The sequence below is a fragment of the Scyliorhinus torazame genome, chromosome 7, assembly GCF_047496885.1.
Source record: "Scyliorhinus torazame isolate Kashiwa2021f chromosome 7, sScyTor2.1, whole genome shotgun sequence".
In the NCBI taxonomy this organism is placed as follows: Eukaryota; Metazoa; Chordata; class Chondrichthyes; order Carcharhiniformes; family Scyliorhinidae; genus Scyliorhinus; species Scyliorhinus torazame.
This window is the reverse complement of record NC_092713.1, coordinates 189,681,483-189,707,616: the sequence shown is the minus strand read 5'-3', so window position 1 is coordinate 189,707,616 and position 26,134 is coordinate 189,681,483. Positions and strand designations below refer to the sequence as shown.

Sequence of the window (26,134 nt, the reverse complement as noted above, 5' to 3'; positions counted from 1 at the left end):
CTCTTCTCCCCGCCCGCTCTTCTCCCCGCCCGCTCTTCTCCCCGCCCGCTCTTCTCCCCCGCCCGCTCTCGCTCTTCTCCCCGCCCGCTCTCGCTCTTCTCCCCGCCCGCTCGCGCTCTTCTCCCCGCCCGCTCGCGCTCTTCTCCCCGCCCGCTCGCGCTCTTCTCCCCGCCCGCTCGCGCTCTTCTCCCCGCCCGCTCGCGCTCTTCTCCCCGCCCGCTCGCGCTCTTCTCCCCGCCCGCTCGCGCTCTTCTCCCCGCCCGCTCGCGCTCTTCTCCCCGCCCGCTCGCGCTCTTCTCCCCGCCCCCTCGCCCGCCCCCCTCGCCCGCCCCCCTCGCCCGCCCCCCTCGCCCGCCCCCCTCGCCCGCCCCCCTCGCCCGCCCCCCTCGCCCGCCCCCCTCGCCCGCCCCCCTCGCCCGCCCCCCTCGCCCGCCCCCCTCGCCCGCCCCCCTCGCCCGCCCCCCCTCGCCCGCCCCCCTCGCCCGCCCCCCTCGCCCGCCCCCCTCGCCCGCCCCCCTCGCCCGCCCCCCTCGCCCGCCCCCCTCGCCCGCCCCCCTCGCCCGCCCCCCTCGCCCGCCCCCCTCGCCCGCCCCCCTCGCCCGCCCCCCTCGCCCGCCCCCCTCGCCCGCCCCCCTCGCCCGCCCCCCTCGCCCGCCCCCCTCGCCCGCCCCCCTCGCCCGCCCCCCTCGCCCGCCCCCTCGCCCGCCCCCTCGCCCGCCCCCTCGCCCGCCCCCCTCGCCCGCCCCCCTCGCCCGCCCCCCTCGCCCGCCCCCCTCGCCCGCCCCCCTCGCCCGCCCCCCTCGCCCGCCCCCCTCGCCCGCCCCCCTCGCCCGCCCCCCTCGCCCGCCCCCCTCGCCCGCCCCCCTCGCCCGCCCCCCTCGCCCGCCCCCCTCGCCCGCCCCCCTCGCCCGCCCCCCTCGCCCGCCCCCCTCGCCCGCCCCCTCGCCCGCCCCCCTCGCCCGCCCCCTCGCCCGCCCCCCTCGCCCGCCCCCCTCGCCCGCCCCCCTCGCCCGCCCCCCTCGCCCGCCCCCCTCGCCCGCCCCCCTCGCCCGCCCCCCTCGCCCGCCCCCCTCGCCCGCCCCCCTCGCCCGCCCCCCTCGCCCGCCCCCCTCGCCCGCCCCCCTCGCCCGCCCCCCTCGCCCGCCCCCCTCGCCCGCCCCCCTCGCCCGCCCCCCTCGCCCGCCCCCCTCGCCCGCCCCCCTCGCCCGCCCCCCTCGCCCGCCCCCCTCGCCCGCCCCCCCTCGCCCGCCCCCCTCGCCCGCCCCCCTCGCCCGCCCCCCTCGCCCGCCCCCTCGCCCGCCCCCTCGCCCGCCCCCCTCGCCCGCCCCCCTCGCCCGCCCCCCTCGCCCGCCCCCCTCGCCCGCCCCCCTCGCCCGCCCCCCTCGCCCGCCCCCCTCGCCCGCCCCCCTCGCCCGCCCCCCTCGCCCGCCCCCCTCGCCCGCCCCCCTCGCCCGCCCCCCTCGCCCGCCCCCCTCGCCCGCCCCCCTCGCCCGCCCCCCTCGCCCGCCCCCCTCGCCCGCCCCCCTCGCCCGCCCCCCTCGCCCGCCCCCCTCGCCCGCCCCCCTCGCCCGCCCCCCTCGCCCGCCCCCCTCGCCCGCCCCCCTCGCCCGCCCCCCTCGCCCGCCCCCCTCGCCCGCCCCCCTCGCCCGCCCCCCTCGCCCGCCCCCCTCGCCCGCCCCCCTCGCCCGCCCCCCTCGCCCGCCCCCTCGCCCGCCCCCCTCGCCCGCCCCCCTCGCCCGCCCCCCTCGCCCGCCCCCCTCGCCCGCCCCCCTCGCCCGCCCCCCTCGCCCGCCCCCCTCGCCCGCCCCCCTCGCCCGCCCCCCTGGCCCGCCCCCCTGGCCCGCCCCCCTGGCCCGCCCCCCTGGCCCGCCCCCCTGGCCCGCCCCCCTGGCCCGCCCCCCTGGCCCGCCCCCCTGGCCCGCCCCCCTGGCCCGCCCCCCTGGCCCGCCCCCCTGGCCCGCCCCCCTGGCCCGCCCCCCTGGCCCGCCCCCCTGGCCCGCCCCCCTGGCCCGCCCCCCTGGCCCGCCCCCCTGGCCCGCCCCCCTGGCCCGCCCCCCTGGCCCGCCCCCCTGGCCCGCCCCCCTGGCCCGCCCCCCTGGCCCGCCCCCCTGGCCCGCCCCCCTGGCCCGCCCCCCTGGCCCGCCCCCCTGGCCCGCCCCCCTGGCCCGCCCCCCTGGCCCGCCCCCCTGGCCCGCCCCCCTGGCCCGCCCCCCTGGCCCGCCCCCCTCGCCCGCCCCCCTGGCCCGCCCCCCTCGCCCGCCCCCCTCGCCCGCCCCCCTCGCCCGCCCCCCTCGCCCGCCCCCCTCGCCCGCCCCCCTCCCCCGCCCCCCTCCCCCTCCAGCCCGCCCCCCTCCAGCCCGCCCCCCTCCCCCTCCCCTCCTGACTGCCCCCTCCCCCTCCTGCCCGCCCCCTCCCCCTCCTGCCCGCCCCCTCCCCCTCCTGCCCGCCCCTCCCCCTCCTGCCCGCCCCCTCCCCCTCCTGCCCGCCCCCTCCCCCTCCTGCCCGCCCCCTCCCCCTCCTGCCCGCCCCCCTCCCCCTCCTGCCCGCCCCCCTCCTGCCCGCCCCCCTCCTGCCCGCCCCCCTCCTGCCCGCCCCCCGCCTGCCCGCCCCCCTCCTGCCCGCCCCCCTCCTGCCCGCCCCCCTCCTGCCCGCCCCCCTCCTGCCCGCCCCCCTCCTGCCCGCCCCCCTCCTGCCCGCCCCCCTCCTGCCCGCCCCCTCCTGCCCGCCCCCTCCTGCCCGCCCCCCTCCTGCCCGCCCCCCTCCTGCCCGCCCCCCTCCTGCCCGCCCCCCTCCTGCCCGCCCCCCTCCTGCCCGCCCCCCTCCTGCCCGCCCCCCTCCTGCCCGCCCCCCTCCTGCCCGCCCCCCTCCTGCCCGCCCCCCTCCTGCCCGCCCCCCTCCTGCCCGCCCCCCTCCTGCCCGCCCCCCTCCTGCCCGCCCCCCTCCTGCCCGCCCCCCTCCTGCCCGCCCCCCTCCTGCCCGCCCCCCTCCTGCCCGCCCCCCTCCTGCCCGCCCCCCTCCTGCCCGCCCCCCTCCTGCCCGCCCCCCTCCTGCCCGCCCCCCTCCTGCCCGCCCCCCTCCCCCTTCTGCCCCTCCCCCTTCTGCCCCTCCCCCTCCTGCCCGCCCCCCTCCCCCTCCTGCCCGCCCCCCTCCCCCTCCTGCCCGCCCCCCTCCCCCTCCTGCCCGCCCCCCTCCCCCTCCTGCCCGCCCCCTCCCCCTCCTGCCCGCCCCCTCCCCCTCCTGCCCGCCCCCCTCCCCCTCCTGCCCGCCCCCCTCCCCCTCCTGCCCGCCCCCCTCCCCCTCCTGCCCGCCCCCCTCCCCCTCCTGCCCGCCCCCCTCCCCCTCCTGCCCGCCCCCCTCCTGCCCGCCCCCTCCCCCTTCTGCCCGCCCCCTCCCCCTTCTGCCCGCCCCCTCCCCCTTCTGCCCGCCCCCTCCTGCCTGCCCCCCTCCTGCCCGCCCCCCTCCCCCTTCTGCCCGCCCCCTCCCCCTTCTGCCCGCCCCCTCCCCCTTCTGCCCGCCCCCTCCCCCTTCTGCCCGCCCCCTCCCCCTTCTGCCCGCCCCCTCCCCCTTCTGCCCGCCCCCTCCCCCTTCTGCCCGCCCCCTCCCCCTTCTGCCCGCCCCCTCCCCCTTCTGCCCACCCCCTCCCCCTTCTGCCCGCCGCCTCCCCCTTCTGCCCGCACCCTCCCCCTCCTGCCCGCCCCCCTCCCCCTCCTGCCCGCCCCCCTCCCCCTCCTGCCCGTCCCCCTCCCCCTCCTGCCCGACCCCTCCCCCTCCTGCCCGCCCCCCTCCCCCTCCTGCCCGCCCCCTCCCCCTCCTGCCCGCCCCTCCTCCCCCTCCTGCCCGCCCCTCCTCCCCCTCCTGCCCGCCCCCCCTCCCCCTCCTGCCCGCCCCCCTCCCCCTCCTGCCCGCCCCCCTCCCCCTCCTGCCCGCCCCCCTCCCCCTCCTGCCCGCCCCCCTCCCCCTCCTGCCCGCCCCCCTCCCCCTCCTGCCCGCCCCCCTCCCCCTCCTGCCCGCCGCCCTCCCCCTCCTGCCCGCCCCCCTCCCCCTCCTGCCCGCCCCCCTCCCCCTCCTGCCCGCCCCCCTCCCCCTCCTGCCCGCCCCCCTCCCCCTCCTGCCCGCTCCCCTCCCCCTCCTGCCCGCCCCCTCCCCCTCCTGCCCCCCTCCCCCTCCTGCCCCCCCCTGCCCCCCCTCCCCCTCCCCCTCCTGCCCGCCCCCTCCCCCTCCTGCCCGCCCCCTCCCCCTCCTGCCCGCCCCCTCCCCCTCCTGCCCGCCCCCTCCCCCTCCTGCCCGCCCCCTCCCCCTCCTGCCCGCCCCCTCCCCCTCCTGCTCGCCCCCTCCCCCTCCTGCTCGCCCCCTCCCCCTCCTGCCCGACCCCTCCCCCTCATGCCCGCCCCCTCCCCCTCCTGCCCGCCCCCTCCCCCTCCTGCCCGCCCCTCCCCCTCCTGCCCGCCCCCTCCCCCTCCTGCCCGCCCCCTCCCCCTCCTGCCCGCCCCCTCCCCGTCCTGCCCGCCCCCCTCCCCGTCCTGCCCGCCCACCTCCCCGTCCTGCCCGCCCCCCTCCCCGTCCTGCCCGCCCCCCTCCCCCTCCTGCCCGCCCCCCTCCCCCTCCTGCCCGCCCTCCTGCCCGCCCCCCCTCCCCTTCCTGCCCGCCCCCCCTCCCCTTCCTGCCCGCCCCCCTCCCCCTCCTGCCCGCCCCCTCCCCCTCCTGCCCGCCCCCTCCCCCTCCTGCCCGCCCCCTCCCCCTCCTGCCCGCCCCCCTCCCCCTCCAGCCCGCCCCCCTGCTGCCCGCCCCCTCCCCTGCTGCCCGCCCTCTCCCCTGCTGCCCGCCCCCTCCCCCTCCTGCCCGCCCCCTCCCCCTCCTGCCCGCCCCCTCCCCCTCCTGCCCGCCCCCTCCCCCTCCTGCCCGCCCCCTCCCCCTCCTGCCCGCCCCCTCCCCCTCCTGCCCGCCCCCTCCCCCTCCTGCCCGCCCCCTCCCCCTCCTGCCCGCCCCCTCCCCCTCCTGCCCGCCCCCTCCCCCTCCTGCCCGCCCCCTCCCCCTCCTGCCCGCCCCCTCCCCCTCCTGCCCGCCCCCTCCCCCTCCTGCCCGCCCCCTCCCCCTCCTGCCCGCCCCCTCCCCCTCCTGCCCGCCCCCTCCCCCTCCTGCCCGCCCCCTCCCCCTCCTGCCCGCCCCCTCCCCCTCCTGCCCGCCCCCTCCCCCTCCTGCCCGCCCCCTCCCCCTCCTGCCCGCCCCCTCCCCCTCCTGCCCGCCCCCTCCCCCTCCTGCCCGCCCCCTCCTGCCCGCCTGCCCGCCCCCTCCTGCCCGCCCCTCCCCCTCCTGCCCGCCCCCTCCCCCTCCTGCCCGCCCCCTCCCCCTCCTGCCCGCCCCCTCCCCCTCCTGCCCGCCCCCTCCCCCTCCTGCCCGCCCCCTCCCCCTCCTGCCCGCCCTCTCCCCCTCCTGCCCGCCCCCTCCCCCTCCTGCCCGCCCCCTCCCCCTCCTGCCCGCCCCCTCCCCCTCCTGCCCGCCCCCTCCCCCTCCTGCCCGCCCCCTCCCCCTCCTGCCCGCCCCCTCCCCTGCCCGCCCCCTCCCCCTCCTGCCCGCCCCCTCCCCCTCCTGCCCGCCCCCTCCCCCTCCTGCCCGCCCCCTCCCCCTCCTGCCCGCTCCCTCCCCCTCCTGCCCGCCCCCTCCCCCTCCTGCCCGCCCCCTCCCCCTCCTGCCCGCCCCCTCCCCCTCCTGCCCGCCCCCTCCCCCTCCTGCCCGCCCCCTCCCCCTCCTGCCCGCCCCCTCCCCCTCCTGCCCGCCCCCTCCCCCTCCTGCCCGCCCCCTCCCCCTCCTGCCCGCCCCCTCCCCCTCCTGCCCGCCCCCTCCCCCTCCTGCCCGCCCCCTCCCCCTCCTGCCCGCCCCCTCCCCCTCCTGCCCGCCCCCTCCCCCTCCTGCCCGCCCCCTCCCCCTCCTGCCCGCCCCCTCCCCCTCCTGCCCGCCCCCTCCCCCTCCTGCCCGCCCCCTCCCCCTCCTGCCCGCCCCCTCCCCCTCCTGCCCGCCCCTCCCCCTCCTGCCCGCCCCCTCCTGCCCGCCCCCTCCCGCCCTCCCCCTCCCGCCCTCCCCCTCCCGCCCTCCCCCTCCCGCCCTCCCCCTCCCGCCCTCCCCCTCCCGCCCTCCCCCTCCCGCCCTCCCCCTCCCGCCCTCCCCCTCCCGCCCTCCCCCTCCCGCCCTCCCCCTCCCGCCCTCCCCCTCCCGCCCTCCCCCTCCCCCCCTCCCGCCCTCCCCCTCCCGCCCTCCCCCTCCCGCCCTCCCCCTCCCGCCCTCCCCCTCCCGCCCTCCCCCTCCCGCCCTCCCCCTCCCGCCCTCCCCCTCCCGCCCTCCCCCTCCCGCCCTCCCCCTCCTGCCCTCCCCCTCCTGCCCTCCCCCTCCTGCCCTCCCCCTCCTGCCCGCCCCCTCCTGCCCGCCCCCTCCTGCCCGCCCCCTCCTGCCCGCCCCCTCCTGCCCGCCCCCTCCTGCCCGCCCCCTCCTGCCCGCCCCCTCCTGCCCGCCCCCTCCTGCCCGCCCCCTCCTGCCCGCCCCCTCCTGCCCGCCCCCTCCTGCCCGCCCCCTCCTGCCCGCCCCCTCCTGCCCGCCCCCTCCTGCCCGCCCCCTCCTGCCCGCCCCCTCCTGCCCGCCCCCTCCTGCCCGCCCCCTCCTGCCCGCCCCCTCCTGCCCGCCCCCTCCTGCCCGCCCCCTCCTGCCCGCCCCCTCCTGCCCGCCCCCTCCTGCCCGCCCCCTCCTGCCCGCCCCCTCCTGCCCGCCCCCTCCCCCCTTCTGCCCGCCCCCTCCCCCTCCTGCCCGCCCCCCTCCCCCTCCTGCCCGCCCCCCTCCCCCTCCTGCCCGCCCCCCTCCCCCTCCTGCCCGCCTCCTGCCCGCCCCCCTCCCCCTCCTGCCCTCCCCCTCCCCCTCCTGCCCTCCCCCTCCCCCTCCTGCCCGCCCCCTCCCCCTCCTGCCCGCCCCCTCCCCCTCCTGCCCGCCCCCTCCCCCTCCTGCCCGCCCCCTCCCCCTCCTGCCCGCCCCCTCCCCCTCCTGCCCGCCCCCTCCCCCTCCTGCCCGCCCCCTCCCCCTCCTGCCCGCCCCCTCCCCCTCCTGCCCGCCCCCTCCCCCTCCTGCCCGCCCCCTCCCCCTCCTGCCCGCCCCCTCCCCCTCCTGCCCGCCCCCTCCCCCTCCTGCCCGCCCCCTCCCCCTCCTGCCCGCCCCCTCCCCCTCCTGCCCGCCCCCTCCCATTCCTGCCCGCCCCCTCCCCCTCCTGCCCGCCCCCTCCCCCTCCTGCCCGCCCCCTCCCCCTCCTGCCCGCCCCCTCCCCCTCCTGCCCGCCCCCTCCCCCTCCTGCCCGCCCCCTCCCCCTCCTGCCCGCCCCCTCCCCCTCCTGCCCGCCCCCTCCCCCTCCTGCCCGCCACCTCCCCCTCCTGCCCGCCCCCTCCCCCTCCTGCCCGCCCCCTCCCCCTCCTGCCCGCCCCCTCCCCCTCCTGCCCGCCCCCTCCCCCTCCTGCCCGCCCCCTCCCCCTCCTGCCCGCCCCCTCCCCCTCCTGCCCGCCCCCTCCCCCTCCTGCCCGCCCCCTCCCCCTCCTGCCCGCCCCCTCCCCCTCCTGCCCGCCCCCCTCCCCCTCCTGCCCGCCCCCTCCCCCTCCTGCCCGCCCCCTCCCCCTCCTGCCCGCCCCCTCCCCCTCCTGCCCGCCCCCTCCCCCTCCTGCCCGCCCCCTCCCCCTCCTGCCCGCCCCCTCCCCCTCCTGCCCGCCCCCTCCCCCTCCTGCCCGCCCCCTCCCCCTCCTGCCCGCCCCCTCCCCCTCCTGCCCGCCCCCTCCCCCTCCTGCCCGCCCCCTCCCCCTCCTGCCCGCCCCCTCCCCCTCCTGCCCGCCCCCTCCCCCTCCTGCCCGCCCCCTCCCCCTCCTGCCCGCCCCCTCCCCCTCCTGCCCGCCCCCTCCCCCTCCTGCCCGCCCCCTCCCCCTCCTGCCCGCCCCCTCCCCCTCCTGCCCGCCCCCTCCCCCTCCTGCCCGCCCCCTCCCCCTCCTGCCCGCCCCCTCCCCCTCCTGCCCGCCCCCTCCCCCTCCTGCCCGCCCCCTCCCCCTCCTGCCCGCCCCCTCCCCCTCCTGCCCGCCCCCTCCCCCTCCTGCCCGCCCCCTCCCCCTCCTGCCCGCCCCCTCCCCCTCCTGCCCGCCCCCTCCCCCTCCTGCCCGCCCCCTCCCCCTCCTGCCCGCCCCCTCCCCCTCCTGCCCGCCCCCTCCCCCTCCTGCCCGCCCCCTCCCCCTCCTGCCCGCCCCCTCCCCCTCCTGCCCGCCCCCTCCCCCTCCTGCCCGCCCCCTCCCCCTCCTGCCCGCCCCCTCCCCCTCCTGCCCGCCCCCTCCCCCTCATGGCCGCCCCCTCCCCCTCCTGCCCGCCCCCTCCCCCTCCTGCCCGCCCCCTCCCCCTCCTGCCCGCCTCCTCCCCCTCCTGCCCGCCCCCTCCCCCTCCTGCCCGCCCCTTCCCCCTCCTGCCCGCCCCCTCCCCCTCCTGCCCGCCCCCCTCCCCCTCCTGCCCGCCCCCTCCCCCTCCTGCCCGCCCCCCTCCTGCCCCCCTCCTGCCCGCCCCCCTCCCCCTCCTGCCCTCCCCCTCCTGCCCTCCCCCTCCTGCCCTCCCCCTCCTCCCCTCCCCCCTCCTGCCCTCCCCCCCCCTGCCCTCCCCCCTCCTGCCCGCCCCCCTCCCCCTCCTCCCCGCCCCCCTCCCCCTCCTGGCCGCCCCCCTCCCCGTCCCCTCGCCATCCCTCCCGCCCGCCTCCCTCGCCCCTCCTGCCCGACCCCCTCGCCCATCCCACTCTTCCCCCCCCCCCCCCCCCCCCCCCCCTCCAGGTACTATTATGAATGAGTCATTTATATCGCTCGCTTCCTTTCTCAAGTAATTTTACTAATGCCTGCACACAGGGAGGTGAACTTACTTTGGAATGTTAATGCCAATCCAAAAGCCAACTGGGGGGTCGGTCAATGGTAAGAAACAAAAAAAAAAGTCACCTTGGGAAATGTACCACTTGTTGTGTTCCAGACTTTACAGACCAGGAAGGTACCAGATTCAATTACTGTTTTCATTGCTATAACACCAGAGATCAGCTGAAGAGGCTTGCGGGCAGGCCCATCATAGTTGCTGATTCCTTTTACTGTTGACTGACCCCATTAGAAAAAAAATTTGTGAGCCCAAAGAATTGATCTATTTCATAATGCCTCTCCTGTCAAACGTCTTGCTGACATTTAGTGTCGAGACTGATGACTAACTGGCTAAATACCAGAGGGCTGCTGGTGACCTTGGAAAATTCAGTATGTCAGCACATTAAGGCTAAAATGCAGAGAACTGATGGTACTTTCAGCAATGATATTCATAGGACGTTGATATGTTGTTTGAGGGGGAGGGTAAATTGGTGGGTATTCTGTTTTAATTTTGTTACACTTGGCTAATTTGATTGTTAATCATCATGTTATAAGTTTTAGCTGATTTTCAACCAGAGTTAGATTACCTCGTATGGCATGAGGCAGGGATGTGCTGTTGTGCTTTGGGTGCCTTCCTTTTAGTTTTTTTGTTTCAGTTCATGTTCTGCTATAAAATACAGTGACCTTCAGTCGGAGACATAGTTTAAATAGATGTGCTTACAAGGGTCTAGGCTAAACTTTGATGGTTATCAACTTGAGGTGGGTAGTGATTGGCTGATGGCCCTCTCCAGCAGTTGACTGATGTATTTTTTCTCAAGTGATTTGGCAGAGTATTCTGTAAGCAAGTGTGAATCAGCACACTCCATGGCGTGAGACTTGGATGCACAGACCGGAGGCTTCCAGGTTCAGTAGCCAGCTGAGTGAGGTAAGTGATCTGAGCGAGGGCAACGGTTGGGGTGCGATAACTGGCATCAGGCAACAGTGTGCGGGCGCTTGCTGTAAATCGACAAGCGATGAAATAGCACTTAGCTGAAATAGCACTGAGCTGAAATAGCACTTAGCTGAGGTGCAGAAGTGCTGCTGCCACCTCTGGAACTGTACCAGTAGAGAAGGCATGGGGGGCGGCCTGGGACATAAAGGCATTTAATAGGATTGATTCTGGAGAACCCTCGAAGGTTCTTTGTTTCTTAATTTCGCTAATTTAAAATATCCAAGTTTTAAAACTTGTCAATTTTTACTCTGTTTTATTTCCATATCATCTGATGTGATTTTCCCCAAAACCAGTGTCCCAGACATCGGAATTTGATTCTATACCATTGTTATAGCATGTCATCCTCCCAGTGTGTGCGTGGGTTTCCTCCGGGTACTCCGGTTTCCTCCCACAGTCCAAAGATGGGCAGGTTAGGTGGATTGGCCATGATAAATTACCCTTAGTGTCCAAAATTGCCCTTAGTGTTGGGTGGGGTTACTGGGTTATGGGGATAGGGTGGAGGTGTTGACCTTGGGTAGGGTGCTCTTTCCAGGAGCCGATGCAGACTCGATGGGTCGAATGGCCTCCTTCTGCACTGTAAATTCTATGAAACATTAGTATTGTCCAAATTAACTACAAATGAATAAGAAAACTGGACAATGCTTATAATCAAATATTAATTCCAAAAATTTATTTTCCTATTCATTTTTTACCTATAAATTTAAGATGAAATTCTGTCCTGATTTTTAAAAAAAATAAGAAATTGGAAATTCTGAAGGAGATGATGGTGCAGCTGGAAGGGATAAAACTGATGTTTAAATCCGTATTTTCCTTTCCCCATGAACACAAGGTAGCTCTTCCCTTTTTCAATGGGTCATCTTGTGTCACCACATCACTAGTAGTGCTGCCTCCCTTCTGTTCTGGGTTCAGATGGCAAAAATTCCTTTTGGCTGTCCTTGTTACTGAATAGTTTTGATACTTATTACACGCGAGCAGAGCTTGCCGAATTGGAGCAGATAGATTGCAGAGCGAAAAGCAGAACACTGGATACTGAAAATTGCAAATAAAAACACACTGCTGAGGATTTCGAGCATTTTCTGTTTTTTTTTCAGATTGATCAGTGTCATTGATGCTCTGATCTGAACTTGGGTAATTTCTCTTGTTTGAGTGTCTATTGATTGTGCAGTAGAGGTTCCTTATAGATTTTTACAATAACTTCTTATCCTCTAAATCTGTGTTAACATGTATTAATGAAATTATGCTCATTCATGAGAACAATGTCCTTTTACTGCAGCTTTTCATGACTTACACCCATTGTCCTGTTTCTTGCCATTATTTCCAAACATAATGTCTGAAAAGATCAAAAACAGCAAATGTTTTTTTTCCATACAGTAAGATTGTAGCAATTCTATGTGCTTAAAGGTCTTTCCAAGTGTGTACATTCACTATTTTGTGTGGCAAAACCAAAAAGATCAGGGTCCTAGGTTTGATTCCTGATTCTTGATGTATTAGTTGGATTGGAAGTTAAAGATCAGTCAATATTGGAATCATTGTCCAGTGAACTCTGCTAGGTAGCATGTCTGTGGACATTGGACGAGGACAGGATCATTTGTTTGATTATGGCACACCAGTGCTGAGGTTTGGCAATTAATAACAACCACTTGATGCCATGGTTTTGGAGGGTGGCCATGGAATTATACCACAGAAGGACAAGGACAGGACGAAACCTAATCATTTGAAACTTGGTAACCCATGCAGTATAAGCTATACATTTATTGGAGTTATGTCAAATCTGTTTGTTTTTATTTCATCTGATAGGATGGCACACCAGCAAGCACTACGATTCCGTGGTCCAGCTCCTCCAACAAATGCTATGCTGCGGGGTCCACCACCACTTCATGTGCGTCCACCACCTCCGCCTTTTGCAATGATGAGAGGACCCCCTCCGCGTCCTCCTTTTGGACGACCACCATTCGATCCCAATATGCCACCAATTCCGCCGCCCCCAGGAGGAATGCCACCACCCATGGCTCCACCACATTTACAGGTAGAGTGTAGAAGTTACTGATTTTTCTTTTCTCAGAGGCCTGTAGCTCAGCTGACATTTTGTTTGGTTACCTTTTACTTGTACATGTTTTTCAGGTCATGCTATTAACCATCGTAGACAAGGTTTAATGTAATTGATAAGAAATATTTACCATTTGTTCTCCGTGAGTAAATTCTATGGTTGGTCTCCAAGCGCATGTTCAGATGGGAGTAACAACAGCCGTGGCTCCCACTTCTGATGGTTGTCCAGTGAACCCGTGGGAATAAGTATTTGTTTGAATGCAAGATTAGGACAGGATCAGGCTAGACTGTGACGTTGTTCAAGAATTTCAGCCTGCTGCTATTCATCCCAAGTTGAAGCATGAAGAATGACCTCTTGGGTGTTCTCCCGTCGGACATAATGGTCCCTGTGTGACCCATAACTCAGCTCAAGTTACTGCCTTAAAAAGAGGAGAGTTACTGCCCTCAGAGGGGAGGAGAAGTTGGAATTTTAAAAATCTTTTTTTTTTTTTTCAATTAAGGGGCAATTTAGCGTGGCCATTCCACCTACCCTGCACATCTTTTGGGTTGTGGGGGCGAAACCCAAGCAAACACTGGGAGAATGTGCGAACTCCACGTGGACAGTGACCCAGAGCTGGGATTGAACCTGGGACCTCGGCGCAGTGGCTTTGCTAACCACTGCCACCGTGCTGCCAGAAGCTGGAATTTTAATTCAAGTAGTGAATCACTGACCGAAAAGTAGATAGGATGTATAATTTCAATGTGAGCAATAATGTGGCTGAAAATCCATCTTTGTATCTGTTTCTCTTGTGAACTTTATGGTCCTCATAGTCTTTTCCCATTCTTTTGTGGGTGCTGTACTGTCCAGTGAATTCTAGAACAGATGCATAGTTTGAACCCTTTGCCTTTTTAAAAAAATCACAATATTTGTACCTCAGAATTGGTTAAGCTCGGAGGTTTCCTTCAAGTTCAGGACTTAAGTAGCTTAACCTGTTTTGGAGTTTGCTTGCTGTCAGTGACATGTGTACCTTTGTTCCAGCTCCAGGATGACATAGATTGGGACCTGAATATTGAAACGTGTGTGACATTTAGGAAGGACAGGATGTTAAGAACAGGTGGAGGAATGGCTTTGTTGATTAATAATGCTATTAATGCATTAGAGAGGGATTATCAGAAACCAGGATGTAGAAGCAGTTTGGGTTGAGATGAGAAATAATGGCATAAATGCAAAAAGTCACTTACGGGAGTGGTGTACAGGCCCCCTAATTGTAACAACACGGTAGGGACAGAGGATGAAAGAAGAGATAATGGGAGCTTGTCAGAAAGGCATATAGATTGGAAAAATCTGATGGGTAACGGGAGCGTAGATGATAATCTTTATTGTCACAAGTAGGCTTACATTAACACTGCAATGAAGTTACTCTGAAAAGCCCCTAGTTGCCACATTCCGGCGCCTGTTCGGGTACACGGAGGGAGAATTCAGAATGTCCAAATTACCTAATAGCACGTCTTTCTGGACTTGTGGAAGGAAACCAGAGCACCCGGAGGAAACCCACGCAGACATAGGGAGAATGTGCAGATTCTGCACAAACAGTGACCCAAGCCAGGTATCGAACCTGGGAACCTGGCACTGTGAAGCAACAGTGCTAACAACTGTGCTACATGAGGAGTTCATAGAATGTTTTCAGGATAGTTTCTTAGAACAAGTTCTGAAGGGCCGCACGGTGGCGCAGTGGTTAGCACTGTTGCCTCACGGCACTGAGGTCCCAGGTTCGATCCCGGCCCTGGGTCACTGTCCGTGTAGAGTTTTGCACGTTCTCCAGTGTTTGCATGGGTTTCGCCCCCGCAACCCAAAGATGTGCAGGGTTGGTGGATTGACCACGATGAACTGGCCCTTAATTGGAAAAAAATAATTGGGTACTCTAAATTTATTTTTAAAAAGACCACGTTCTGGGGCCAACCAGAGGGCAGGCTATACCCGACCTGGTATTGTTCAATGGGATAGGATTAATTGATAACCACATAGTGAAGGCACCCCTATTTAGCAGCAATCATCTTATAATTGAATTTTACACTCAGTTTGAGAAAGTGAAAATGAGTATTTTAAACTTAAATAAGGGCAGTTATGAGAGCATGTAAGTGGAGCTAGCTGGAGTGAACTGGCAAATATTCTTAAGGGACAGATCAACAGAGGTTCAGTGGCAAACATTTAAAGGGATATTTCAGAATACACTGAATAGACACATTGAAATGGGAAAGAGGAATTCCATGGGGAGGGCTCATCTGTGGTTAACTAAAATGGTTAAAGACAGCATTCAACTTAAAAAAAAAAAACATATATTTGCTCAAAGACAAGTGGCAGATTAGAAGATTGGAAGGAACATAAAGAACATCAAAGCATGACATAAAGATTTATAAGGAGAGAAAGCTGGCCAGTAATGTAAAGATGGGCAGTAAGAGGTTCTAAAGAGTTAACAAAGTGAGCATTGGTCCTATGGAAAGTGCATCTGGGGAATTAGGAATGAAAACTAGGGCTATAGTGGATGAATTAAACAGATATTTTGCATTTGTCTTAACGATAAAGGATACAAGTAACATCCTCGAAATAGCTGTAAATCAGCAAACTGGAGGGAAGGAGGAACTCAGGAAAATTAGTTTCACCAGGGAAGTGGTACTGAGTAAATTGTAGGGGCTGACAAATCCACGGGTCTGGATGGACTCACCCGAAGGTCTTGAAAGAAGTGGCTAATGAGATAGTTGGTGCATCAGTTTTAATTTAGTACAGGGCGGCACGGAGGGACAGTGGTTAGGACTGCTACCTCACGCCACTGAGGTCCCAGGCTCTGGGTCACTGTCCGTGTGGAGTTTGCGCATTCTCCCCATGCCTGCATGGGTCTCACCCCCACAACCCAAAGATGTGCAGGCCAGGTGGATTGACCATACTAAATTGTCCCTTAATTGGAAAAAAATAATTGGGTATTGTAAATTTTTTTAAAAATGTTTAATTTAGTACGACACTTCTGCATGCTTCACTTGATGCCGGTGTCTATATATTTACGTTGTGTATTTAGGTTTGCCCTATTTTGTTTAATATATGGAATGATCTGTCTGAACTGTATGCAGAACAATACTTTTCACTGTACCTCGTGACAATATACAAATCCAATCCAATTTTCCAAAATTCCCTAGATTTGGGGAAGGTTTCATTAAATTGGAAGATATCAAATGTTAACTCCTTTATTCAAAAAGGGAGGGAGACAGAAAACAGGCAACAAAGGGAAATAATATTTAATCAAACTAATGGAGTGCTTTGAAAGAGTCTTACGTGCTGTGGATAAAGGGGAACTGTATTTGGATTTCTAGAAGACGTTTGATAAAGTGCCACATCAAAAGTTTTTGCATAAAGGAAAAGCTCATGGTGTGGTGGGTAACATATTGGTATGGATTGAAGATTGCCTAACTAACAGGAAACATGGTTGGCATAAATGGGTCTTTTTCTGATTGACAGGATGTGATGAGTGGTGTTACACAGGGATCAGTGCTGGGGCCTCAACTTACAATTTCTATAAATGATTTGGTTGAAGAGACTGAAGGTATCATTGCTAAATTTGCTGACAAAGATGGCTAGGAAAGTAAATTGTGAAGAGGACGCAAGGAGGCTACAAAGGGACATTGGTTAAGTGAGTGGGCAAAACTTTGGCAAATGGAGTTGAATGTGGACAAATGTGAAATTGTCCATTTTGGCAGGAAGAATTAAAAAATAAGCTGATTATCTAAATGGTGAGAGATTGCAAAGATCAGGTGCGGAGGGATCTGGGTGTCAGTGCATGAATCGCGAAAGCCTAGTATGCAGGTATAGCAAGTAATTAGGTAAGTGAATAGGGTGTTATCATTTATTGTGAGGAGAATTGACTCAAATTCAAAAGTAGGGAGGCTATGCTTCAGTTGTACAGGACACTAGTGACACCACATCTGAAGAATTGCGAATGGTATTGGTCTCCTTATTTGAGGAAAGATGTAAATACGTTGGAAGCAATTCAAAGAAGGCTTTCTAGACTCCTACCAGGAATGGACAGGTCGCCATTGGAGGAAAGGTTAGGTTTCTATCCACTCAAGTTTTTAGAAGAGTACAATGCAACTTGATTGCAACTTTAAGATCCCAAGGGTATTGACAGGGTGGATGTGGAGAGGATGTTTCCTCTTGTTGGAGAACTAGAACCAGGGGGCACTGTTTAAAAATAAGGGGTCATTCATTTAAGACACCGAAGAGAATTTTTCTGAGGGTTGATTACCCTGGAACATACTTACTCAAAAGGCAGTACAAATAATAAAAAATTATTATTATTGTCACAAGTAGGCTTACATTAACACTGCAATAACGTTGATGTGAAAATCCCCTAGTCGCCACACTCCGGCGCCTGTTAGGGGACACAGAGGAAGAATTCAGAATGTCCAAATTACCTAACAGCACGTCTTTCGGGAGTTCTGGGAGGAAACCGGAGCACCCGGAGGAAACCCACGCAGACACAGGGAGAACGTGCAGACTCCGTACAGACAGTGACCCAAGTGGGAATCGAACCTGGGACCCTTGCGCTGTGAAGCAACTGTGCTAACGTGATGCCCTGTAGTCTTTGAATATTTTTACGGCAGACCTGAATATATTCTTGATAAGCAAGAGGGTGAAAGGTTATCGGGGTAGGCACGAATGTGGAGTTGGAGTTAATCAGATCAGCCACAATCCTATTAAATGGCGGAGCAGGCTAGAGTGGCCGACTCCTACTCCTTGGTCGCGTGTTCTCTTTTCCCCTCTGCCTTTATCCAAAGGTTGCACGTACAATAAAAGGTAACCTCAATATAGAAGCCAACAAGGGCTCATGAAGGATTCACTTTCCCAGCCCACACATCTAAATTAAAGACCCTAAATTAAACAAACAGCTCCCTGAAATCATACTCCAAAAACATATCCGATACTTTATTGGCCGTTGATGTGTCTTTGCAAAATGCCCATTTGCTTGCGAGCGCAGTTCTTTCTATCCATTATCTAATTATCTTGAACCATGGTTTTGATCGAACGTTGGCTCACAGATGGTAACACCGTACCCTCTCACAAGGCCTTCCTGCCTGCTTTCAACTGTTTGCTCTGCTCAAACTGCTACATTATGAAATCACACCCTAGTCTCTGCCCTTACTCTCAGGTCTTTCGGCTCCCCCCCCCCCCCCCCCCCCCCCCCCCCCCCCCTCATCAGTTTCTTCTTTTCCTTAAAGTATTTGTTGTTTTCTTCCTTCATTTACACCACCAAGGTTTTCTCCCATCTTCCTTTCTCAGTCTCTAATTTCAATCTCCATTCCATCTGTTTAGCACAGGGCTAAATCGCTGGCTTTGAAAGCAGACCAAGGCAGGCCAGCAGCACGGTTCAATTCCCGTAACAGCCTCCCCGAACAGGTGCCGGAATGTGGCGACTAGGGGCTTTTCACAGTAACTTCATTTGAAGCCTACTTGTGACAATAAGCGATTTTCATTTCATTTCATCTGGTGTTGCCATATTCCTTATAGTTTTTCTGACCCCCTGTGGTCCCTCCTCTCACTCCATAAGAACACTGTTCACTGCTTTTCACAGCCATTTCCTTCACCGTTCCACATCTTGGGTCCTCTCTATTGCTATGTTCCTGATTACGGACCATTTCTCCATGTTTCCCTCGCCATCCACATTCCGGTCACCCCATAAAACTCCACTTATGTTCGTCCCTGGAAAAAACTCTCTTTCCCCAAATGCATTTTCTTAATCTCAGTTATGTAGTGTTTGGTTTTCTGTTCGCCATAGTACATCTGCAACTGTTGGCCTGCTCAACCAGTCTTGTGTTCCTTTGATACCAGCGAAATCTCTCCCATCCTGGTTATTAACCCTCGTCTGGCCCGTCTCTACTCACTTGTGTCCCCTTGTACTGCAGACATCAGAGTATTTGGCCCACAACTGCTTTGGCCATCCATCGTCGGATCTAACTCTTAAGATATGAAGGGCAATCAGGCTTGTGTTCCTAAGGGTGGGAGCACAGAATTTAACCAGGCCTGGATGTGACGAGGAGCAAGTGCTAGCTTGGGAATTTGGTGCAGATGGGAATCTCTGGTAGTTTTTTGTTGAGCTATAATTTAAATTAGTAGTCAGACATTGATTTAGACTTTTAAAACTGCAAGCTAATTAAGGAGCCTAGTTAACATAAACTGCCTGGCAGTGGCAGTTATCTGTCTAACTGAAAGTGAATAGTGTTAATCATTAGCAGGAAGCTGACAGTCGTTGCAGCTTTGGTGCGAGTTATCAGCTCTGTAGACAGGTTTTGCTGTTGTACAGGTTGAGGGAGCACAAAGTGTGACGAGGTAAGAGTGGTAACTTGGGAATGTGGTGGTGGATGGGAAGAGAATGTGGCATCTGGGGGAGGGGGGGAAGAGAATGTGGTGCCGAGGATGTGGTGTGGGGGTGGAAATAATTTTGTGCTGGGGGGGGGGGGGTGGGGGGGGGGGGGTGGAAATGATGTGCCAGCGGGAAGGGGTGGTTAGAGAATGTGGTATTGGGGAGGGGGGGTGGAAAGAATGTGGTACTGGGAAGGGGGGGGGGCGCTGGGGGGAGAGAATGTGGTGCGGGGAAGAGAATGTGGTGCCAGGGGTTGGGGGGAAGAGACGGTGGCAGAGTGGTATGGTCGCTGGAGGAGTAATGACAGACATGGGGTAATATTCTGGGGACCCAGCAGTTTATGAAATTTGTATTCAATAAAAAATATGGATCCAAAAGTCGGATGATGGCCATGAAACCCTTGTCAAATGTCGTAAAAACCCATTTGGTTCATGAATGTCCTTTAGGGGTGGAGGAAATAATATCATAAGACAGAAGCAGAATTAGGTAATTCGGCCCATCGGGTCTGCTACGCCATTCAATTATGGTTGATATGTTTCTCATCTCAATCGCCTGCCTTCACCCCATAACCCCTGATCTCCTTATCAATCAAGAGCCTACCCATCTGTCTTAAAGACACTCTGTGACCTGGCCTCCACGACCTTCTCTGGCAATGAGTTCCACAGATTCACCACCCTCTGGCTGAAGAAATTCCTCCTCAAATCTATCCCTTCAGTCTGAAGCTGTGCCCTCGAGTTCTAGTTTCTCCTCCTAGTGGAAACATCCTCTCCACGTACACTCAATCTAGGCCTCTATGTATTCTGTAAGTTTGACTGAGATCCCCCCCATATCCTTGTAAACTCCATTGAATACAGATCCAGAGTCCTCAACCACATCTCCTATGACAAGTCGTTCATTCCGAGATCATTTTTGTGAACCTAATCTGGACCCTCGCCAAGGCCAGTACATCCTTCCTTAGACAGGGGGCCCCTAATTTGCTCACAATATTCCAAATGGGGTCTGATCAGAGCCTCAACAGTTCATCCCTGCTCTTGTATTCTAGTCCTCTTGATATTTGCCGCCTTAACTGCCAACTGAACCTGCATCAGCTTGGTATGGATTCTGCACTGCCCAAGACCGCAGGAAAGTAATGTAGCCCAATCCATCATGCAAACCAGCCTCCCATCCATGGACTCTGTCTACAATTCGGCCCCCTCGCCCCTCGCCGCCCCCTCGCCCCTCGCCGCCCCCCCTGAACAATTTGTGAGTCATATATTGTCATTGTCGTTGCAAGTCAGTTGACGAAGTTGCTGTCACTACTGAAGGATAGTCCAAGTGGTTCAACAGCTGGAATTAAATATCATTTTGTTGCAAGATTTCCTCAAAGAGATGGCTTTTGCAGCAGTTCACAGTTAGTTACTTGTGATTTTCCAACCAGGAGGTCAAGTTTCTGCACTGGTGTATTTTGAAAAAGAACACCTTGGAGCCGTCTCCAGGTTCTAAAAGGTGTAAGTGTTTGTGCCTTTTTCTGGATTTGCTGTGTTCTCTGCAAGACTACCAGTTTCTCTTTGGTTCTTGCAATAATCGATTTGTTATCTGAAGATAGTTTCCACCGAGTGACTGCCAGATCAAATACTTCTTGTTGTGCACCCAGAGTGGTTTAAAGCTAGAAGCCATTGCTACGCAATGGAGAATCGATTGGGGATGTTGTTCATACTTAAGATAGCCTAGGTTCTGTCGATTGTTTGAGTCAGTCAGGGTCTTGGCATCTATAGAGTTTGATTTTTGGTGAGTCTGCGAACAATAGCAGGTGCAAATCTTACAAATGGGATTTGTCTTGGTGTGTCCATTCAAGCCAGAGGCTTGGTTCTTCAATCAGGAAATATTCCGAAACTGAGGGAGAAATCACAATAGCCATCTTAGATGCTTGCTGATGTTCATTTTTTTAAATGAAAGTTAGTTCCGAAAGTTCCAAATGGATTACAATCCATATTTTAAAGTTATGGATTGGGTGTGCCTCTACTGGGCATGATATTAGCATGAATAGCATGGTTAGAGGATTGGCTAACTGACAGGAAGCAAAGAGTCGGGATAAATGGGTAATTTTCCAGCTCGCAAACTGTGACTAGTAGAATGCCACGCATCAGCACTGGGGCCTCAACTATTTATGGTCTATATTAATTGGATGAGAGGAGAGACTGTATTGTAGCCATATTTTCTAATGATGCAAAGATAGGTAGGAAAAAAATTGTAATGAGTGGACAAAAAAATTGGCAGGTGAAGTATTATGTGGGAAAATGTGAGGCCGTCCACTTTGGCAGGAAGAATAGAAAAGAATCCTATTTAAACAGCAACTGCAGAAAGCTGCAGTGCAGAGGGATCTGGGTGACCTTGTGCGTGTATCACAGAAAAGGTAACATGCAGGTACAGCAAGTGGTTAGAAAGGCAATGGAATATTGACCTTCTGCAGAAGGGGAATTGTGTATCAAAGTAAGGAAGTCCTGCTGCAGTTGTGAAGGTATTGGTGAGACTGCACCTGGAGTACTGTGTACAACTCTGATATTCTTGCATTGGAAGCACTTGAGGGGTGGTTAACTTGGTTGATTCTGCAATGAAGGGGTTGCCTTATGAGGAAAAGCTGAGCAGATACTCATTGAAGAATAGAGATAGTTGTTAGATTTTGGAACTCTTTCCCAGAGAATGATAAAATCTGGGTTTATTTCAATTTAATTGTAAGATTTAGTCCAAATGTGTAATCTACCTAAATTGGGAGAACTAATCTAAAAGGGTGTTTCAATTTACACTAGCTGCCAGACCCCCCACACGAGTGGATTTTCATAAGCTTCAGAGTTTATTAAGTTTATTACAATCAGTCCAAATCGTGAGATTTAGAAAAAGGCAGTGTTATCAGCCGCATTCACTGTGGAACACCGATCCTTGACCTCCGGTTGACTGCGCTGTTCATATCTTGATTGAAGTCTATTTTCTCCTCTTCTTGATGATGCACATTTTGGGGTCTTACGGGTTCTTTCTTTGTACCCTTTTCCCGCTCTGGCACTGTTCCATATTGGGTAAAACTCCTTTCCTAACTACTTGATTGGTTGATAATCACCTCCATTGGTGGAACAAGACTATACCTTGAGCTGGTATGTGTTTCATGACCCATCATGGTCATATGATTCATGTCCCTGTTGTTTGCTGGGGCGCCGGTCTCGCTTCCTCCATGCCGTTAACTCTATGCAACTCGGGCCTTTTTTTCTTTTGTAGCTCTTCGGCCAAAAGGTAACACTACCCACTGTGGCTCTGTGGTCACTTACCTAACAATGGTTACTTTACTGGGTCAATATGCACAGAATTTGTTTTTGCAGCTCTTTACAGGATGAAGTATATTTATGGTCTTTTACTGGACAACAGGTCAGAGGTTTCCCTGAGCTGTCCACAGTTTAAAGTATGCCCAGTGAAGTTTTACATTAACTGAATGAACCATTCCATGTCTCCTCTTGGCATTTCGTATCACTTGTACAAAACTTTGGCTCATATTTAACTCGCCTACACAAAACAATGTTAACAGATCTACTTCTGGATAAGACAACTAAGTTCTGTAAATGTAAAAAGAAAGCATAACCTCACAGCAGCTGGGTCATTGACTGTATTCGAGGTTGATTTAAACAGATTACTGAACGACAAGCAGGAAAGTGGAGTTTAGGTCACAGTCAGATCAGCCACGATCTCATTGAATGGCAGAGCAGACTCGAGGCGCTGAATAACATGCTACTCCTACTTCTGATTATCGTACCTCGCTCCTCTGTCAAAAGTGTCCACTGCTCTAACGTTGCTAAAAGGTTAAATGCTGAAGCATTTTAGCCTTGCACTCATTAGGCCAAGGTGCAAGACAACTGATGTTCTGTGAATAGGCAGCATGTGCTGAACAATCCTGAGTGCTCTACGAACTACACTAACAACCAATTTAAGATAATCTGTCAAGCTCATAGCGTTATCAGTGACATATATTCATAGGTAGCGACCTGTTCTCTGCACACAGGAATATGTTCAAACGTTGCATCTTTTTAAAGTCGCCCAGGAGTTTGGGGAGCCTTTAGTTCCCCCTTCCTTTCTTCACAGCAACACCTGTCACTCTGAGTTGACTTTTTATTTGTTCATGGGTTGTGGGCATCGCTGGCTGGCTAGCATATATTGCCCATCCCTAATTGCGTTTGAGGGGGCAGTTAAGAGTCAATCGCATTGCTGTGGGTCTGAAGTCACATGTCAGCCAAATAGGGGAAGGGTGGCAAATTTACTCCCCTAAAAGACATTAGTGAACCAGATGTGTTTTTACGACAATTGGCAATGGTGTCATGATCATCATTAGACTTTTAATTGCAGATTTGTATTGAAAGATGAGTGGTCAAGCAAAAAATGCAGAGGATACTGGAAGTCTAGTCTGCAGAGCGATTTGGATAGTTTAAGTGAATGGGCTAGGGTCTGGCAGATGGAATACAATGTGAGGTTATCCATTTTGGTAGGAATAACAGCAAAAGGAATTATTATTTAAATGATAAAATATTAAAACGTGCTGCTGTGCAGAGGGACTTGGGTGTCATAGTGCATGAGTCGCAAAAAGTTGGTTTCCAGGTGCAACAGGTGATTAAGAAGGCGAATGGTGTTTTGTCCTTCATTGCTAGAGGGGTGGAGTTTAAGACTAGGGAGGTTATGATGCAACTGTATAGGGTGTTAGTGAGGTCACACCTGGAGTGCTGGAGCTGGAGGGTGTGTAGAGGAGATTCACTAGGTTAATCAGAGCTGAGGGGGTTGGATCTGGGACTGTACTCGTTGGAATTTAGAAGGATACAGGGGGATCTTATAGAAACTAGGGGGCATAGCCTCAAAATAAGGGGAAGTAGATTTAGGACTGAGTTTAGGAGGAACCTCTTCACCCAAAGGGTTGTGAATCTATGGAATTCCCTGCCCAGTGAAGCAGTTGAGGCTCATTCATTACATGTTTTCAAGATAAAGATAGATAGTTTTTTGAAGAATAAAGGGTTATGGTGTTCGGACGGAAGAATAAAGGCTTTTGATGTTCGGACGGGAAAGTGGAGCTGAGTCCACAAAAGATCAACCATGATCTCATTGAATGGCGGAGCAGGCTCGAAGGGCCAGGTGGCCTACTCCTGCTCCTAGTTCTTACGTTCATATGAATTCAAATTTCACCATCTGCAATGGTGGGATTCGAACCCGGGTCCCCAGAGCATTACCCTGGTTTTCTGGTCCAGTTACAATGCCACTACACCACCGCCTCCCCATGCCAACCAATCAGCGACCCTTTTTTTATGTAGTATAAATTTGCTGTTCTTGTATTTGTCCCACTGAGTACCGGCCAGAGAGCTTTTGCAACATGTCTCTCTTTTCAGCAATATTCAAGTTCTGTATTACCAAGCGACTATTTGCCCACGACTCCATGATCATATTTGAGCATAAAGATAATCTCTACATTATTTTCTTGACTACCAGCCGTTGCTGTAAGTCTGTCTCCTTTCCATCCGCCATTCCAGCAAGTACAAGGAGCTCATAGGTTTTTGACTAACCCTCAAGACCATCCATACAAAAGTCTCTGCTGCTTCTCCCCTTTCCCTTTTCCGACAAGCCAAGATGCTTCCACCCCAGGATACCTCTGCTGCAAACTTCAAGCATATCTTTGTATTATTTAGGCAAGTGTGTCAGCCCATTCCCAAGAGCGAAAGAATGACCAAATAATCTTGTTCTTGATTGGCACCCTGCTCTTCAGATACTGTCACAACGTCTTTTCCATCCGCTTGAGATAGGGTCTCGGTTTGACTTGCCCTCAGCTTGTCTGATAACGCATATGACTGAACTGAAGTGCCAACCTAGATAATGGACTGAAATCTATGGTTTGACAGAAACCCATAATCTTTAGACTCAGGAGTGAAAGTGGTTTCAGTTGAGTCAAGATGACAAGCTTTATTGTTTAGTTAAGTACATTATTAATTTTTGATCCTTTAAAGTCCTGGCCTTAAAATTAGTAAATTACTTCATTGGAGTTTTTATAATGTCGAGTTTAAAATTAAAAAAAAAAAAAAAAAAAAATCCTTTCTAGATTTTCACAGCCTAGCCTTTCGTGTCCTTTCCTAAAACCAGATGATGTTTTTCACAGTCAAAGATGTAATATTAATATTTTGCCTGCTTTCCAATGCACATTACCGAAGTGCTAATGACAGTGCTCCAGGCTATTAATCAACACAGCCAGCACACAGAGCTGGAATTGAGGAAATCAGTGTTTTAAAAATAAGAACCAAGGATGCTGGAAAAACCCACCAGGCCTGGCAGCATCTGTAAGGAGATGCTGGCAGACCTGCTGAGTTTTTCCAACATCCTCTGTTATTGTTTCAGATTCCAGCATTCGCAGTATTTTGCTTGTTTTTAAAATATGTTGCCATTCTGTACACGAGGTTGAGCAAATAAAATTTCAAATAAGCCGCTGTTGTAATATTGTTAAAAGAAAAGGCTACAAATGCTGGAAATTTGGTAAGAAAACAAACAGAAGTAACTTAACTTGAGAAAAGACAAGTTGATACCTTGGATGGATAGTTGAAAAGCAATGTGTGTTGGGTACACCAAGCTTGCTTTTGACTTTTCAGAAGACAAATGCACTTGTGTACTTCCAGAATTTTGTTTTTAGCTCAGTTACTAGGTTATCTGTTTTTATGACAGTCTCACAGAAGCTATTTATTTGAGATTCAACCACAGTGCTTTGCTAAAAATGATGAAGAGACACTTGGTGGCTGAGTGGCATAATGTTGACCTGTTGTTATTTTTGTGAACCGTATGAAAATATCTAAGCTTTATTTTGCACCATTAATTTCACAAATAAATTTCAATGTTGTGCATTGCAAAACTGTGAACTATCCATTTTAATCATTGCTCGTTGGCTAGTAAGAATTTGGCGCTATGCTGAGCACCATAATGTTTTTACCACGTTGAGCGAGCAGCAGAAATTGAGAAAGTAGCAAAAAACGAAAGCTAAGATCCTTAAATATCAATCCAACACTTGTTTGATAGTTCAAATGAATTGACCCCACAACAGTCAGCAGTAGTGATGTGATACATTGATCTCCCCAGATACTGTCGTGCTGAATGCTATTCCCATTTCAGGCGGTTATTGTACTAAAATGACATGCACACATCACGGATCTTTTCCTAAACCCAAGTGACAAGATGTGCTGAATGTTAAAGAAATCTGCCTATGTTTCATATGTGAAGGCTGTTTTTGTAAAGTTGCATTTCGAAAAATACATTTAAAAAAAATTGAAATTCTTTCTCATTTTCCCCTGAAAAATTGCATGCCTGTGAACTTCAACTGGATTGTGGGGAAAGTTTAAGACTTGGATGAGGAATGGTAGAATGGGCTGTCTGGCTATAGGGTCTGATCAGAGAGCCAATTACAGTTCAATTTGTCAGTATCGTTTTAGGTTGCGAAAGAGGTAGTCGTGTTTGACCAATTTTCTCAATTTTTATTGGAGGATAAAGCGATGGATGTTAATTTTCCTACATTTCAGAAATACATTTGACATTGCCAGTACAGAACTCCAGGTGCATGTGGTTGGAATAGGTGAAAAGCTGTATGGCAGGAAACAATGATGGTTCAGTGGAAACTGGTTGCCCTGAGAGTTACACGACAGTTGATGTTTCAGTTTTTCTTCCATTTAAGATTGATATAAATGATCGTAAGGACTGAACATTATCCAGGGTGGCTTAAATTTGCAGTGATACTAAATCGAGTGTTGTGGTCAATCTAGTCTACTGTATTCCAAAGTGATTTTGTTAGTTTA

General features: G+C 57.1%; 1 protein-coding gene across 7 annotated transcripts in view; it reads left to right on the top strand.

The window, feature by feature from the left end:
* tcerg1b (transcription elongation regulator 1b (CA150)) overlaps positions 1 to 26,134 on the top strand; it is a 171,781-nt gene that overhangs the window by 22,058 nt on the left and 123,589 nt on the right. For all 7 annotated transcript variants that reach the window (XM_072511892.1, XM_072511898.1, XM_072511896.1 and 4 more), the window contains exon 2: positions 11,677 to 11,905. In XM_072511892.1, the coding sequence (XP_072367993.1) occupies positions 11,677 to 11,905 (229 nt within the window). The remainder of the gene's footprint in view (positions 1 to 11,676; positions 11,906 to 26,134) is intronic.